This window comes from Phocoena phocoena, chromosome 15 (genome assembly GCF_963924675.1).
Source record: "Phocoena phocoena chromosome 15, mPhoPho1.1, whole genome shotgun sequence".
NCBI classification, from domain to species: Eukaryota; Metazoa; Chordata; class Mammalia; order Artiodactyla; family Phocoenidae; genus Phocoena; species Phocoena phocoena.
The window spans coordinates 34,681,635-34,699,651 of NC_089233.1; the positions used below are offsets into that span (position 1 = coordinate 34,681,635).

Consider the following 18,017-nt stretch of genomic DNA (forward strand, 5'->3'; position numbering starts at 1 on the left):
ACCGTGGGCAACCTGGTCCTCACCACAGCAGGACGCAGAGCCCCCAGGAGCTGGTGGAAGGAGGGCTGGGAGGCAGCAACCTCTCCAGGAAGTGGAGCCGCAGAAGCGGCTACTATCTGTGGTTCGGCCCTGCACTACCGGCTGACTCCCCACGGGCTGAGGCTTGGCTCTGAGGGGAGCCAGACACACCACACCTGAGACTGGAACCTCTTCAACTGGGTGTGGGGGGACGATACTGGTTAAAGTGACAGAAAACAGATTAGTTCACAGAGGGGAACGAAAAGGGGAGGAACCTCAGGGGTTTTCCTACCTCGGCTGGGATATCAGGAGGTAAACATTTTCTTAAGTTTGGAAAGGAGTCCCTCCTTGTCCTCCCCAGCCTCAGGCCTAGCCTTGCCTCCTGCGGAGCTATCCATGGTGCTGCCACCTGGGCACAAACAGCAGAGAGAACTGGGGTCAAGGGCGCACACCTCCATGTGTCCCATCCCAGGTCCCGCCTGGCTACCCAGGGCTCGCCACTGAAGGAGCCACCAAGCGCCACCCGGAGAGGGGGCTGCACCCCGATTGGCCAGGGCTGCCCTGCCTGTCAGATGACTCAGCACTTCGGAGCATCCCAACTGCTCCTCGAGTCACTGGCCCTTGAAAGGAAGACAAGAAATAGAAAGGGACAAAAAGGAGCTGTCTCTACCTTAACAACCGTAATAGAAATAGAGCCAAGTGCCAGATGTCTTCTGGGCCAGGCCACACGGCATCCACATTAGCTCGTTCAATCCTTAGGCTAACCTTACAGGTAAATTCCACAGATGAAAAAACCAAAAACCAGAGGCACAAAGGGGTTAGGTGGCATGCCCAAGGTCACAGAGCCGGTAAGCAGGCAGGAGGCCCGAGATGAGACGCAAGCAGTCAGACGCCAAAGTCCAGGCTCTCACTCACCGGCTCTGAGAAGTGAAGAACATGCACCAAGACCAACCGACCAGCTTCCACAGCCTGTCGGTGCACACAAACCGTCTCTGGGACACCTGGGGATCCCAGGACATGCACACTTCTCATCTGTGACAATGGCAGCCAAGGACCCTGTCTGTCACTGGGCAAGCATCTGGCTCCAAATGATCCAGATAAAGGGAGGCTGACCTGCTGTTTCTTGAGGGCCCACTGAGAGCAGCTCTGCTGCACTAACACATCGTTTTAAAGACCTGCCAGCCACGAGGCAGAGGGCCAACTTGTTATAAGCTGGACTGTACTCAATATTTTTCATTGGGCTAGGAGAATTAGCACATCTCAACATGCTAGGAGATGTACATCAAGTACAGCGCGTAGAGGGTACAAAATGGTCACGTCTCCAAGATCTCAGTCTTTGTTGGTGAGAGGCCCAAAGCTCTGGGCCACAGGCCCCCAGCAGGGGTGGGGCAGGTTGTCCTGGGTACAGCCCCCTGGGCCGTCCTCTGGACCTGATGTGCTCTCCTAAGTCAGGAATGTCCTCAGAGAGATAGCGGTGGCCCCAAACAAGAATGTGCTGACAGAGGTCTGAGCAACCACAAAAGCCCGATGCTCAGGGCTCCCTAGGTGAGGACCCGGGCACTGCACAATCACGGCGGCAGGCCCCTGTGAGAGGCATCCATGGCCGCAGGTTACAAGGCCAGGTGTGCCCTCCTTCAGTCCTTCACGTCCCCTTTTCTTACATAAAGACTTAAGTAACAAAAAAGGACTCTCCTAACACAAAGGAATCCACAAACCAGAAATTTCCTGGGCCTCCTCGGACAAGGCAAGGCAAGGCAAAAGTATTGAATTTTGTTATGTCCTTGGTGAGGGGACAGCAAGTCTGTGTGTGTGTGCACGTGTGTGTGTGTCTCACACTATGAGTTACTGCTGCTGATGGAGTTTTTTTTTTTTTTTTTTTTTGCGGTACACGGGCCTCTCACTGTTGTGGCCTCTCCCACAGGGCCCGGACGCACAGGCCCAGCGGCCATGGCCCACGGGCCCAGCCGCTCCACGGCATGCGGGATCCTCCCGGACCGGGGCACGAACCCGCGTCCCCTGCATCGGCAGGCGGACCCTCAACCACTGCACCACCAGGGAAGCCCTGATGGAGCTTTTAACATGTGCCAGGTATTGTGCCAAATGCTTTATCCACATGATCTTATTTAGTCACAGAAGAACCCTATGAGGTAGATACTACTATTATCCCTAATTTATAGATGAGGCAACTGAGGCTCAGAAGTGAAGAAATTTGCCTAAGGCTTTATAGCTAAAAATGGCAGAGCTGGGACCTGAATCATTTGATAGCAGAACCCAAGCTCTTAACTATTAGTCACAATGGGGCACAGAAACACTCAGTGACCACCATCACCCCCACCCCCACTCTGCTGTCCCTGTAGTCATGCCCCGGGGCCACAGCGTTTGGCCAAAGTCTAGGAGAGCCAGAATAAATACCTAGTTAGCGGGTTAATGATTCAAAACCAAAAAATAAAACAGAACACAGACACACCTGGAAATTCTCACCCCCTGCCACCAGAACACATTCTTATCTCTCTCTATTTTAAATGTGGGCTCCTTCAGGAATAAGGCTTACTGACAGGGACATCAAAGGATTTAAACACTGAATTTAAAATTCTGAACCGCAAGTCAGGGATAAACTGTGAGCCTCTCTGCACACGGATGATGCAGTCTATACCTACATCACTTTTCTGGCCCATGGGAGGAGGGACGTGTCCTTATAGGATGTCCTGAGCACTCAGGTGCCTTCTGGTCTCATTACAGGATACAAGCTGGCACATGATTCCTGCACTTAGGATAAACAGGAAATGCCCACGATCCCTCCAGCTGCACAGGCACTGCATGAGCGTTTCCAGTCCGCACCTTCAGGAGGTGACCAGGGCGGAGGGGCTGCTCAGCCAACCTTAGGCAGAGGTCGGACCCGAGGCACAGGACTCCTCTATCAGACCACACGCAGCTTGCCCGAGCAGGGGTTACATTTCCATCCCTCAGAAGGAAAATGAATTCAGATAAACTCAGCTAACAGGCGCTGTGCACGTGCAGGGGATTCAAAGAGGACACGCTCCCAGCCTACAGGCAGCGATTCCCAGTCATAAGTGTTTGATGGCTCTTTACAAAATGAAGAATAACCAGGTAACATTCATTCTGGGAATGTGTACCACCTTTCTCCACAGTCACGAACCCCTAGTGTTATAAGCAAGGTCTAACACTTATCTGGGGGTTCAGTGCTTGCCCTGTCCTCCCCACTCACACTGTAAGCTGGATGGGGCAGGGACCCTGTCTCTCTGTGCATTGCTTATCACGTGGCAAATGCTCAATGACCATCTGTGAGAAGAAACAGAGAAGCCAACAGGACTCCAGGATGACTTCTGAGGACTGGACCCACCCTACAGGTAGAGGTGCGGGTCTACACTCACAGCCTGACTCCCTGAGCCGTCTACACGCACAGACTGAGCCAGTGGAGCACCCCTTGTTCCACTAAAATGTCTCTTCCCTCATCTTCCTCTTGGCTCCACCCTGCCTAGATAAAGGGGCTCTATAGTCAACTGTCAGCTTGTCAGAGAAGAGAACGCAGTGGGATCCCCAAATAATGAGCTATAGAACAGGCTCCTACACGACAGCTAAGTGTACGTATGTGGGTTGTCACAGGAATTAATGATGATCCAGAAACACAAACAATGAGCCACACTGTCTCTAAACCCAAAAGGCCACGTGGTACCTCAGAGCACCCCAGGCGCCCGAGAGCACTAAGGGTCCCAAGCTCACTACGGTCTTCTGCTTCACAGGCTGGGAATGAAGCCAGGGTCAGACATTAAGGTTTTCAGCAGGGGCTTTAGGGAACAAAAGTAAACAAGGGATACTAAACCCACCAAAAACTTTAGGTCAGTTTCCTACATAACTGTAACTATTCCAAATGCCTTCCCGTAATGAAAGCAACGACACCCAGGAATCCGTTTGTATTTGCAGTGACAGTCTCCGATGACTATCTCACTTAGAGGCTATTAAGAAATGACACTTTAGCCCAAGAACCACTGATGACTGCAAGCAACTGCTTCTAGTAAAACTTTAATAAAAGAGATTCAGGCTCTACTTAAATAAATAGGAATCACCTTAAGGAAGTTGACAGGAGGGGAATTTTGTACACTGGTGTGTTTTCACACGTGGACTGCAAAGGTAACTTTCTTCACAGTGTTAACAAGAGGCTTAACCACACCCAGGTAGCAGACTGACTGACAATGCATTCTTTGAAGCCATTACTAAGATTCTTAAGTGCCTTTTTTTTTTTTTTCTTAAATGCCTTTTAAAGAATTATGTCTGGCAGCCAAATTTCCCACTGGAATACAATTCTGAAATGACAACAGAAGTGGAAAAAATAATAATTCGGCATACTCATTTTACTTTATAAACACTTTTCACAAATGCATCCAATGCCTGTGTTAAAGTTATGCTATACTCAGCAAAATTATGTCAATAAACATTTAAAGGAAGAACTGGCAAAGTGCCTGGCACACAGGAGCGTCCCAATAAATCCTGGCTGAACAAGGGGACAGGGAATGAGCTAACGGGACAAAGAACCATGAAAGTAATGACAGTTCTAAGAACACTCATAAGCTGACTACATGATCAACTCCCAATTTAAGCTCTCAGAAAGAGACTGAAGACAACAACTGGTGACAACTAATACCTGACATTCAAATATAGTGAACAAGGCCCAGGTGGACCTCAAGTTCCCAATGTGGGAGGGGGCACAGCTGAGAACTGGCTGCAGAACAAATCTCACATGCTCCATGACTGCAGAAATATTTGGGACTCAGGAAGAAGCTAGAGGTGCCTAAGTAGAGTGACATGGAACAACTATTCCCACTTCCTTTTAGTTCAAGGGATATTAACAGAAAATATGAAAAAAGTCTATGAACCAAACCACTAAAATAAGTGCCCCCTTGGTGCCTAGTTGGCCATAGACAAGATTTGTGGCAGCTGCTTTTTCACGGAGGACTTGGTCCCCTGGACTTAACAGGAACTCAGGGGACCTCCCTGGCAGTCCAGGGGTTGAGACTCCACGCTTCCAATGCAGGGGGTGCAGGTTCGATCCCTGGTCTGGTAACTCAGAACCCACATGCCACGTGGCACAGCCAAAAAAACACAAAAAAACAAAAAACAGGAGCTCAGCCAAGTCCACGCAAAGGCTATTGCTGCTGGGACCCCCACCCCTATCCCGGGGCTGCAAGACCAAGCCCCCACTCCCCGCTCCGATCACCTGCTCTGAATGACCATACACTGATCTAATGCCATTCAAGCTCTGAGAAGGTGAGAGGCAGATCCAGGACCCAGACAAAAACAAAATGATGCAACGAGGAAGCAACATGTAGGGCAGCTGAAGCCAATTCACCCTTGGCACAGCCTGTCCTGGCCCCAGCAGAGGCCCAACCGACAGAGAACAGCGTTCTCTCAGCAGAGCAGCCCCATCCCATGGGAGGAGGGCTGTGCCTGAGGTTCCCGTGGCCAAAGCTTCTGCCTGTGGGCATTTTGGTATCAAATCACCAATATTTAACTCCACTCTACAGAGGGCCTATGATGTTTAAGCTCAGGGTAAATAAGGTGTTTTGTTTTTCATTGCCCTAGGAATTCAGAATTTAAGCCTGCTATGAACAGGCAGATTTGGGGTAATGTGACCACGGTCCTTCATTGCTGTAGTAGTTGTTTACAGGACACTCTGAAATCCTGGAGAAGCTTTCTGGGAGAGGAATGCATTAAGCCTCCCAACCCATCTTCTCCTTTAGTGGTTACAAGGTGATCTCAGGTAGGGATGTGCCCAAGGTCACAAGGCAAGTGGCAGAACCAAGGATAGAACTCAGGAGAGCAGCCCTCTGAGACACACAGCTGCTACCTGGCAGGAAGCATCGTAGAACTTGCTAACCTCGGCAAGCAGCACAGGTGCAGAGGAAGGGGGAACAGCTTTACTCTGGAGCGCGGCTGCCCCTGCCGTTCCTAGCCCTCAGCTCCCCTCTTTCTACTCTGCTCTGCCCAAGTGGAAACCCCAACACGCTTCTGAACCGTCCACCCTCCGAGGGGCTGGGGGCTCCCACAGGTCGCTGGGCCACCTTACCAGTGCTTGTGTTGGTGACGCCGTTCACTGTCCCCTCCACATCGGTCTCATCCTCAGCGTAGCTCAGAATCAGGCTCTGCTGCCGGCCTGTCAGTCTCCTGTGGACCGAGCACAGTCAGTGTCAGAGTACTTCCTCTGGGCAGCTCTTTAAAGGACGTGGACGCGGCCATGCCCCATGCAGCATGTGGGAAATGCAAGACCCGCAACCCAGGCACAGGACACACCCTGAATCCAAGAGCCCACGCCCTCAAAGCTTCTGTAAAATAAACCTCCTGAACTACCCTAACTTGTTCTAAACAACTGCCGCTGTGGCTATGCTAAATAGTTTACAGAGGGGAACAAAATGGAAATGATCTAATTAAAGAGAGGGCTGGAAACCCAGTCCTCCCAAGTGGAGTCTGGCATGCCCTGCTCCGGATGCCCACAGCTCCCTGCTTGGACTTTTCTCCCAGACACCGCAGACATCACCCACCACTATCTGGTTATAGGTCTCTCCCACCAGATGGCAGGCAACCTGAGAACAATAATAACAAAATCAACAGCAGGAGCAATAGCTAAGCATTCCCTATGGGTTATTCCTTTAATCTTCCAGCAACTCAACGAGGTCGAGCTTTTGTATTACGTCCACTTTCAGAAGAAGCGCCCGGGCAGGACACACTTGACTTAGAGGGAGAAGTAACCTGCCTAAGCCTCAGCGCTTATGGCAGCAGAGTCACACAGGTCGGGCAGTCGGGCTCAGCGCTGAACCACCATGCCGCTCAGCACCAACTCAGCAGGTGAGAAGCCCTCAAGCGGCTCCTGCCCAGTGCTGAAAGCTGCAGAGATTGGGCGGGCCTCGCCACAGCTGAGCAGCGCTTACTTTGGAACTCTGATCTTGATGTGAATGTAGTGATCTCCATAGCCGTAGCTGTTAATCCGGGGGATGCCTTTCCCGCTCATGCGAATCTTCTGGTCTGACTGAGTCCCAGGGGGAATCTATAAAGAAAGAAAGGAATCTCTGGTTTTCCTTGGTTTCCAGTTGCCCAAATGAAAACATTTCACTACGTGAAGACAATCTTATTCCCAAAAAGAACTCCATTCAGGTTTCTAGACCAAACCCACTAGACACCACATGGAAACTGGCTAAGCCAGGTCCATGCCGAGCAGAGCCTGTGACGGCCTTGAGGGCAGGGAGTCTGGGGCGGCGAGCCCAGAGCAGGAGTGAGGGAGCATGGGGAGCGAGACCTGGGAGGAGGCAGAGCCAACTGGGGCACCACTGAGGCTGCTCCCCGGCCCAGCAGCAGTGGACATGGCCTGGGAGCTCCCTTCCCTGCCAAGTCACACCCAAGGCACAGCCAACACTCCTCCTTCCCCCCCACACCCAGCTTGTCTCCTCGAATCCCCGACAGGCTGGCTGTTCCCAGGTTCCAGCCACTTCTCAGCCATTTCCCGTTTCAGAAAAAAAGAACAAGGAAATACAAGGGTGGCGAGGCCACGCTTGTCCTCTTACCATCACGTTGATGGTCTCGTACAGGCCCTGCGCTCTGGCAGTGCCTCCCAGAATGGCCTGAGCTATGGAAATGAAGAGGTCGGAGTGGATGTCTGCACCGTCCCTCCGGAACACGGGGCTTTTCTGCACCTACAGCCAAGCACGAGAGGGGGTTACGCTCAGAGAAGTTGTTCTGGAGAGCGGGCAACAGACGCATCTCAGCAGCTCAGAGCACAGCGTCAGGGAGAGAATGTACTTTCACCAAAGCAACCACGCTCCCAGGCTCTGGGAGTTACAAGGCAGGTTCCTACTTCATTGCAATGCAAGAGTGTCATCTCAGATCAAGCTGTTCAATTGTTGAGGGAAGTAAAAAAGTAAAATCAGCTTCTGAACATTAAAAAAATAAAAATCTTTCTTTATTGGAAAGTATAAAGAAACACAGACTAATACAATCTACAAAGGCGAAAACGGTTTACTTTCCAAAGAGTCATTTGGTACAAACTACCTTCAAGTCAGACTGACAACACTGGAATTATTCTGATTTTATAAGCACTATTTTTTGTGTGTCAAAGACGTTCTTTGCCTTCCAGTGATTTCTTCTTTTTTTCTTCTCTATTATCAGCTGCGAACAATCTGAATTCTCTACCAAGCCTTCCTTATAGATTGGCTTCCAGCCCGCTGCCTTTGTCTTCGATTTCTCAGTCTAGAAGATTCACCCTTTACATTATTTTTTTCTTTGTTTTAAATTATAAAATATTTCACAGATACGTAAACCAGCAAAGTAAATAACACACGGTGTTTCCACAACCCAGCTTAGGTAACAGGACATTAGGACACAGGTGACTTCTCCCCACCTCCAGCTCACCCCTCCAGAGTAACCAGGCCAATTTAGTAGGTATCATTCCTACAAGCATCTGTTTACTTTTCCTACATGTTTACATGTCCCTAAACAATACATAACACCACCTCACATGGTTTAAAGTTTTACACAGATGACCTCCTTCCCTCGCCCTGCAACCTGCTCTCTCCCTGTTCGTAACTGAGAAGTGCCAGGACATCTCATGCTGACATGTGTAGCGCGAGCCTCCTGCTCTGAGGTGCCCTGGGCCCACAGTGCAGACCACTCACCATTCTCCTCTCCAAGGACAGCAGACTGTTGTCACTGTCTCGCTGTTGTTAACGAGGCTGTCACACACCCTGCCTCTGCGAACTGTACCTCCTTGGGTACACGTCTGGTGGAATCGCTGGCAGAAGGCGCCACCTTCTCTCATGTTTCCCTCACCTCAGAAAAGTGGGTTTGCCCTGCACATTGTACGTAAAACTGTAGCTGTGGCACTGTTTGTCCCTATGAACAATTTGATACATAAATAAAAAATACAAGATGTTTTCTGTATTTTTATGAGTCCAACTTGTAAACACCTCGAGGAAACTTTGTTCTCTCCACATTTAGCACAAAAGCTTGATGCAACACACGTTTAATCACCCTGCCAAAGTGGCCACTGCTCATCTTGGAAACTCAGATGGCCAGACACTCTGTGAAGCTCCTACCTCTCCTATGAGAAGCCTGGGCCGTACCCTCTCCAGGAGAGCAAGGGCCTGACAGAAGCTGTGCAAACAGAGAACCTACCCTGAATGTGATGAAAATTTCTCTTTTTCCTACAGGCATCCTCACAGTCTGGCCATCCTCGACTCCTGTAAGTAAAAACAAAAGTTCAAAAGAGAACGATTATTTTGAGACCTCCCAAGGCATTTTCTATGCTAGATCCATTTACAACCCACCAACTCACTCATTTCTGTTTCCTGTTAACAAGGAATAACACAACTACCGAAGATAGCAACAAGTATAACTTAAAACAAGAATAACTTTCCAAAGGTGCAACATACAATAATTGATAACTGAACAAAAGCCCCTTCTATTCATTTCTTCGGTTTACTGCCAGGTCCACCTAGTATCTCAGTGAGTTTAGAGTCTAATCGGGGAGACAGCTATTAGCCAAATAACAATACTAACAAATGTATCACTACAAACAGAGACGTGTTCTTAGAAAGAAAAGATCACAACTCCAGACAAAGGAACATCTAAGGAACAGGGAGGGTTCCAGAAGGCTCCCCTGGGGAAGTGACACTTGAGCTGGGAGCTCCGGGAGAAGAGAGTTAACCTACTGAAAAGAAGGTGGACAGTGAGCTTCAGTCACGGGGAATGGCATATGCAAAGGCTCTGTTCTGGGAGGCAGGGGCTATGTGAAAGTCAGGAAGCTGCAGGGCAGGTAATGAGGGGGAGACTAAAAAGAGCGGAGGCTGAGACCAGCAGGGGCTGGAAGGGGAGGCCATTTCTCGGTCCCTGAGAGTCACTGCAGTGTCTTCAACAGGATGAGAGACATGATCAGACCACACAGTGGAAACACTACCCTAGGAACAGGAGCCAGTTAGGGAGAGCAGGCACAAGCTGGCCCTGGGGGCAGGAGGAGGGGGTGGTGTTGCCTGCTGGGCTGTCAGTGGGGACGACATTGGCCTTGGGACAGAAGATGGAGGAGATGGGGGAGTCCTTCACAGAGAAGCAGAGTGGTCACGTCGGGTTCCATCTCCCCACATGACATGGGTGCAGATTTTAAGGATAACTGGTGCAGTGGAAAACGCAAGGAGGCCCTGGTTCCTCCTCGAGTTTGGGCTCCAGAAACAAGGACACGATGGCCCCGGCTCCCAGCCCCTGTGCGTGGAGGAGCCCCAGACCCACCGGCAGGCACAGGGATCACCACCTTCTTCTTCTGCTTGGCTTCTCCTGCTCCTCTGCACACCACACAAGGAGAGGTGATGATGGAGCCCCGGCCACCACACCTCCGACATGTGGAGCGCATCACGAAAGGGCCTGTATTTATGGTTTCCTGATAAAAAGAAGAAAAATGGGAGCCTTAGACACCGGTAAACCCTGACAGCGAGGTCCTGGGACCACAATGTGCACGAGAAACATTTCACCAAAGATTCACGTGTTGCGTGCACATGCGCTATAACATACTGCCTAAAGACACAGGTGCAGGAGCTCAAACTGTTAATCTGACTTAGAGCGCACCAACTTCTGAATCCCAAACCACAAACCTGATTATATGAGGCTGAAAAATGAGATGCTGCCTCTCTACAGAAGTTCCCGAAACTCCTGGGAGCTGAGCAAATATGCTTTAAAAAGAGTACCCCCCCCCATTACAAAAGGGACAGCTGGGAAAGCAGAGAAAGAAAGAGGAAAGTGACGACTGGATGCAACCCCCACCCAGAGCTGCCATTGCCCACTCCAAGGGAGAAGCAGCACTGGCCTCTCTGTCTCCCAGGGCTCCCCACTGTCCCCAGCCCCCATCACAGGTACCCTGGGAGCAAGGAGGCAAGCAGCTCCTCTCACAGGTACTGGTGCTGCTCATGCTCCCACCCAGGGGGTCTCTTCTTCCCCACCCCCCCAGCCCCTCCCACCCCAATCCTCCAGGAGCCTCCCCGGCTCCCAGCCCCTCGCACAGATGGTGGGGCCTTACAATTTGTGGCCACTCCCATCAGCTCCTCACTGGGCACTGGAAATCGGTTACCTTTTTATTTAACCTAACATCCTTGGGGGGGTTTTTTCTTGGTAAATTATCAAATACCTGTTGTTATAGCAAATCAAAGGATACAAACATATATTAAAAAAATTATTAATCTTCCCCCTCATCGTGATTCCCAAGGTGACCAGCTCTTGGTAGCTCAGTTTGAGGTGTTCTTTCCCACAACTCGCTCACTCACTCTCTCTTTCTCTCCATAAAAAACTTTTTAAGTAAAAATTTTATAATGACAATATATTATACTATCGTTCTGCAACTTGCTTTCCCTTTCATCTTCATGATACATCATGAACATTCCTCCAGACCAATATATATAGATTTCAATTTCCATTTTAATATTTAATTTTTGTTTCGGTGAAGAAAAAAATCTCTTCACATAGATCCTTCTGTTCTGATGTCTTAATTCTTTTTTCTAAGACAGATTCCCAAAGGTGGACTTGCTAGGACAAATATTTATTAAATTTAAAATTTTATGTGCTAGGTACTTCCCTGGTGGTCCAGTGGCTAAGACTCCCAATGCAGGGGGCCCAGGTTCGATCCTTGGTCAGCGAAATAGATCCCGCACGCCGCAACTAAGAGTATGCATACCGCAACTAAAAATCCCGCATGCCACAACTAAGACCCGACGCAGCCAAATAAATAAATAAATAAAAAGAATTTTTAAAAAATACAATTTTATGTGCTATATTTATTTGAAAAGGTCCTATGTGCGTATGGTACAAAATTCTAAAGTAGGGACTTCCCTGGTGGTGCAGGGGTTAAGAATCCCCCTGCCAATGCAGGTTCAAGCCCTGGTCCGGGAAGATCCCACATGCCGCAGAGCAACTAAGCCCGTGCGCCACAACTACTGAAGCCCATGCGCCTACAGCCCATGCTCTGCAACAAGAGAAGCCACTGCAATGAGAAGCCCATGCACCACAAACAGAAATAGCCCCCGCTCACCGCAACTAGAGAAAGCCCATGTGCAGCAACGAAGACCCAACATAGCCAAAAATAAATAAATCTATTTTTTAAAAAATTCTAAAGTAAAAAATGAAGGTACGGTGAAAAGTTAAATGTCCCCCTCACCCCTGGCCCCTAACCATTCCAAGTACCTTCCATAGATGCACAGCTGTAGTGATATACTTGTGTATCCTACTTTTAAGACACACATTTCAAGCCATCCATCTGTGCATTACAAGTTTTCAATAAGCCCAGGTAGCATACCGTGCACACAGTTCTGTGGCTTTTGCTATTTTGTTTTTAACAATTTAATAATCTCAGAGAGCACTCCTCATCAGTGTATTTTTCAGACAACTCACTCCTGGTGGTCACTGAGGCTGTCCAGTCCTTTCTTATTACACACAGGCTCCAAGGGACACCCTGTACATGTGCTATTTTCCAGGTGTGATCTATAGGCTACATCCCCACAGAGAGAGGCATATGTGCAGGTGAACAGCCACTGCAGCTGTGGCCAGGGTGGTTTCCACATCCACCATCAGTGCACATGAGTGCCACGTCCCACAAGCCTGTCAGCAGGGCCTGAACCCATCTCTGAAATGTGTGGCGAACTTCAGGCATCTCCTTGGCTCCACCTGCACTTCCCTGATCGCCAGCAAGAAACATTTGCTGGTCACTTGCATTTCCTCTTCTCACCTTGACCTGTTTTTCTAATGAGCTGTTAGTCTTTTTCTCATTATTCTGAAAGAGCCCTTTACATATTAGGAATACTAATCCTTTAGCTATGTCTTGCAAATTTTTTCCCCCAATCTCAAACATTATATTTTGAGAGAAATACACTTCAGCTTGTCTTATCTCAATGTTCACCTAAGAAATGTGAAAAAAGAAAGTCATAGCAATTCATGGCCTTGGAGAAAGGACCTTAGAAGTGAGAGGGAATTAGGATCAATAAAAAGTATCTGTAGGGAATTCCCTGGCAGTCCAGTGGTTAGGACATGGAGTTTTCACTGCCGAGGGCCCAGGTTCAATCCCTGGTTGGGGAACTAAGATCCCATAAGCTGCCTGGCGTAGCCAAAAATGAAATAAAATAAAAAATAAAATAAAAAGTATCTGTAACAAGTGGCAGCAACTCAACTCACAAAACTGTAACCACAGGAATCCTCATCCTCTCCAAGAGCGCCCTCTAGAGGAATGTAAGTACAACTTCACTTTCTCAGACTAAGCTGTAGGAGTATTTACAGGTAATTCTGGGCACACCCCTCAGTGGACTATTATTTAGCCATCAAAAAGAATGTTTAAAAATATTCAAAGATATGGAAAAATGCTTTCATTATAATAAATGAAAAAAGGGAAAAATTGCATGTATGATTCTGAACGTTGAAAATTATATACAAATACGCAAAAATATATTCAAAGACAAATACAACTAAAATCATTGGCAAAGGACTAATTCAATTAATTTATAAAGGGCTTCTACAAATGAATAAGAAAAAGACCAATTACTCAATACAAAGAAGGACAAAAGATGGAATACATGCAAAAAACAATGGCTCTCAAATCTTAGAAAAGATATCCTACTTCACACGTAATAGATACCTGTATATTCAAAAAATGAATATGAGGAATGACACTATTCAAAGGTATCCGTTGTCTATAACATGAAAAAAATAAGAACCACCTAGGCATCCAGCAACAAGGGCCTGCCTAAACAAATGGTGATGTGTCCATATGAAGGAATACCGTGGCCATAAGAAGACTGAGGCAGGGACTTCCCTGGTGGCGCAGTGGAATGATGGGGACACATCAAACGAATACAGGAGCCAGCCAGAAGACACAGGCCAAGTCAGGGACAGTTTGAGCATCAAAGTAAGTAATACTAACGACAGCTCAGTGAATAAAATAAGAATCCATGAGTTCATACTGATATGAATGAAAGAATGAATAAATAAATGGAGAAGAGAAAGCTCTTCCTTTCAGTAGAATGAAAATAAACAAAGAAGGGATGTTGCAATCAGAAAAGCACCATTTAGGGAGATTGGGATTGACATATATACACTAATATGTATAAAAAAGATAATAAGAATGTGCTGTATAAAAAAATAAAATAAAATTCAAAATTCCAAAAAAACCCTTAAAAAACAAAAAAGAAAATCACCATTTAGCAACAGTCACAATAATCCCTGATTTAGGCAAGACTGATCCATGGACGCTGTAACTATTGGGTATAAGTTTGATGAGGAACAGGATATTTATATAGTGTCAAGGTACCTCACAACTTCCTTGTTAATTTCAATGGGAAAAATAATAAACTTCATAATGAAGAAACCCGGTGGACACTACCTTAACTGATTGTGAACAAATGTAACATCACCACTAATGAGACAAACTGACACCTCATGACTCCTGACATGATCCATGAAAAGGGCACTACATGTCTGGTGTTTCTGCAAAAAATGCATAATCTGAATTTTATCAGGATAAAACATCAGATGACCTAAATGAGGGACATCCTACAAAGCAGGTCTGTAATCCTAAAAAATGTCAGTTGTCATAAAAGAAAGACTGAGAAGTCATTCCCGATTAAAGGAGACAAAAGATATGACAACCAGATACTATGCAAGATCACAGACTGGATACTGGGCTTGTGGAAACAAAGAACATTATAAGGACAACTGAAAAAATCTGAATTGTACAGATAATGGTATCATATCAACATGAAACTTCCTGATTTTGACAACTTACTGTGGTTACGTAAAAGAATATTCTTGCTCTTAGCAAATATATACCATAGGGACTTCCCTGGTGGTCCACTGGTTAAGACTCCACACTCCCAATGCAGGGGGCCCAGGTTCGAACACTGGTTGGGGAACTACGATCCCACAAACCACAACTAAGTTCGTGTGCTGCAACTACTGAGCCTGTGCACTCTAGAGCCCAAACGCTACAACTAGAGAAGCCCATGTGCCACAACAAAGAGCCCACGCAGCCAAAATATATATATATATATATATATATACACACATACACACACACACACACACACACACATATGTACACACCACAAATGACAAAGCAAATGGGACAAAATGTTAACAACTGGTGAAGCTGGGTAGAAGGAGTAAGGGAGTGGTTCTTCATACTATTCTATAAGTTTGAGTTATACCTGAAACTTACCAAAAAGAAAAAAATGATCACACTTCAAGCAAAATTTAAGTCCCCCTCCCCTACCCCAGGTTCAAATTACCAAAATACCCCACAATGTATTTTCAGAGAAGACAGCAGAGTTTCATTGCTTCTTCTGTATTGTTGATTAGGACAGAGCACTCCTGGGAAAATGCAGAAGATTCTAGATAAAACAGTCCCACCTAGTTATGAGCTCTCAAAGCCCTAGGTCCATTGGAGCACAGAAAAGAGGAGTGGTGGAGGGGAGCAGGAAGGGGGCAAGAGGTGGGAGGCCAGGGCCTCGGCCTCACACTCACCATGCCAGAGCCACCGCAGTAGTGGCAGTGCTGCATCTTGGTGCCAGGCTCGTTCCCTTTGCCATCACACCGCTCACAGGTATCAGTGATGTTCACGGTGAACTCCTTGTTGACACCCTTGGCAGCTTGATTGAATGTCAACTCCATGATGTACTAAAGATATCAAGGGACCGCCTGTTATCTCTCTTAAAGTAAGGGAGAGCACTGCCCAGCAGTTTACAGTTACTTTTTCTTTTAAAGACTTTATTTTTTAAAGCAGTTTTAGGTTTACAAAATTGAGAAGAAGGTATAGAGATTTCCCACATACCCTTTGCCCCCACACATGCACAGCATTCCCTGTTATCAACATCACTCACCAGAACGGTATTTATTTTATCAAGGATAAACCTACATTGACACAACATAATCATCCAAAGCCCACAGTTTACATTAGGGTTCACTCTTGGTTTTGGATATTCTATGGGTCTGAACAAATGTATAATAACATGTATCCTCATCATAGTATCATGCAAAGTATTTTCACTGCCCTAAAAATCCTATGCTCCACCAATTCATCTGTTCCCCTAGTTACTTTACTTTTTAACTTACTTGTACTTTATCAAGCAAGAATAGATGGGACTCAACTGATTCTGCCCTAGTCCTCAGAATTTTTAAGAGATAATATTTAAGTGAAAATGTGCTTTTCAACAAACTGAAAATGCTCACAGAAAATATTTGTACATGGTCCTTACTAACAACTCAAACGATCCACAATCATAACTCATATCATAAAACAACTCCCCTCTCTCTTCAATTCTGATAATGTCTGAAACAAGACATAAATATGGAAGAGGCAGGACTGGCAGTACCTCCCTATGGATTGAGCTCTCCTAGAATAATGAGGCAGGCTCTAGATAAAATATTCACACTCTAACTATGGACTCTGAGAGCCTTAGGTGTTGCCGGATTAAGCAACTGTAAGAATATAGTAAAACTGTATGTACACATTATTATATGATTTTTCAAATACTGGAACCATTTCCTACCAAGATGGCTGCCTCCAAATCATCCCATTTAAGCTGCTTTAGCTTTTTCTTTGAGAAAAAGAATTGGTAAAATCCGTTTGCATCACACTTGGCAGCTAAAATTTGAATGATTCTTCAAAATGAGATGCTTACCTCCTGGGGCTGATGGAACACACTCTGGAAGTCTCCAAAAGAGGAGGATGAGAACTCCCCAAAGATCTTCCTGAAGAGCTCCTCAGGGTCAACAGTGGGGCCTCCTCTCCAGTAGCTCTGCCCAGAGCTGCCGGCCCCAGGATCGAAGCCAGCAGAGCCATAGGTGTCATACTGCTTCCTCTTCACTTCATCACTCAGGACCTACCGTGAACGGCACAGCAGTCAGGTGTTCCTGAGTCTCCCAAGGTCCACGGACACACACACCAAGCACAGACAGTGGTATTGAATCAACATAAAATTTCCTAATCTTGACAGCTGTACTGAAGTTATGGAAAAGAATGTTCTTGTTCTTAGCGAATACACACAGAAGTACTTAGGGATAGAGAGACACCACGTCTGCGACTTATTCTCGATTGGTCGGGGGGACGCACACTTGCGCACGCGCACGCACACGCGCGCACACACACACACACACAAACACACACACAGAGCAGACGCAAGATATCCTACATATCCTGAACCCCTTCAGCACGGCCGAAGTCCAGGAAGGAGGTCCGCTTTCACTTAATTCTGCAATGCTCAGTGGCTGTTTCACGTCCGCTTCGTCCCCCTGATTACATTCTACATTCCTCTAGGGCAGTGGTGGTCTACTTTTACAACACCCACCATCCCCACCAGACAGTGATGCCCTAAGTTGGGGGTGGGAGGGGTCATCAAATAGGCACAGAACTGTTTACTCTGACAAGGAGTTCCGAGACCCAGCTACAAGTCCGAGTGGAGGGAGCTCTGTTAACACAGATTATTGGATCCTGTTCTTTGATGAGATTCCAAGTTAGATCTAATGTGAAAATTTTGGATCTGGGAATTTTTTTTTTTCCTTCAACGAGGTGATCTCGTGAGGAACACAGCCTTCCCACTGGACCTTCTGACACAGCGGTTGCCCTGGGCAGCGAGCTCTGATGCACACACACAGCGGAATGACAGTGACTGCACACACCGGTGGGCTGCATTACCTCATAGGCCTCTGCCAGCTGGGAGAACTTCTCCTTGGCTTTGGGATCATCCTTATTCGTGTCTGGGTGATATTTCTTGGCGAGCTAAGGGAGGAAATGGTAAATTACTATGGACACAAGATGATTACTAAAACTGAACCCCAGATACCAGTTACATCTCACCTCCTTTGTAGCAGTTGTCTGAGACTTTACAACCAATAGCAATTCTTAAAACAAGGTTTAAGACTTTAAAATAAACCATCTCTAACTAGATGATCTAGTTAGATCTGGCACAGATCTATGT

The 18,017-nt window shown here is 47.0% G+C and overlaps 1 protein-coding gene across 3 annotated transcripts in view; it reads right to left on the reverse strand.

Moving 5' to 3' along the window:
- Positions 1–18,017, reverse strand: part of DNAJA3 (DnaJ heat shock protein family (Hsp40) member A3) — a 31,031-nt gene that overhangs the window by 1,452 nt on the left and 11,562 nt on the right. The window contains exons 3-11 of one of the 3 annotated variants that reach the window (XM_065892057.1): positions 17,735–17,818; positions 16,722–16,922; positions 15,565–15,717; positions 10,303–10,450; positions 9,196–9,260; positions 7,590–7,718; positions 6,960–7,075; positions 6,101–6,198; positions 324–427 (exon numbers count right to left, since the gene is read on the reverse strand). In XM_065892057.1, the coding sequence (XP_065748129.1) occupies positions 324–427; positions 6,101–6,198; positions 6,960–7,075; positions 7,590–7,718; positions 9,196–9,260; positions 10,303–10,450; positions 15,565–15,717; positions 16,722–16,922; positions 17,735–17,818 (1,098 nt within the window). Of the gene's footprint in view, positions 1–323; positions 428–6,100; positions 6,199–6,959; positions 7,076–7,589; positions 7,719–9,195; positions 9,261–10,302; positions 10,451–15,564; positions 15,718–16,721; positions 16,923–17,734; positions 17,819–18,017 lie in introns of those variants that run through there. The other 2 variants (XM_065892058.1, XM_065892059.1) reach the window with 2 other exon arrangements.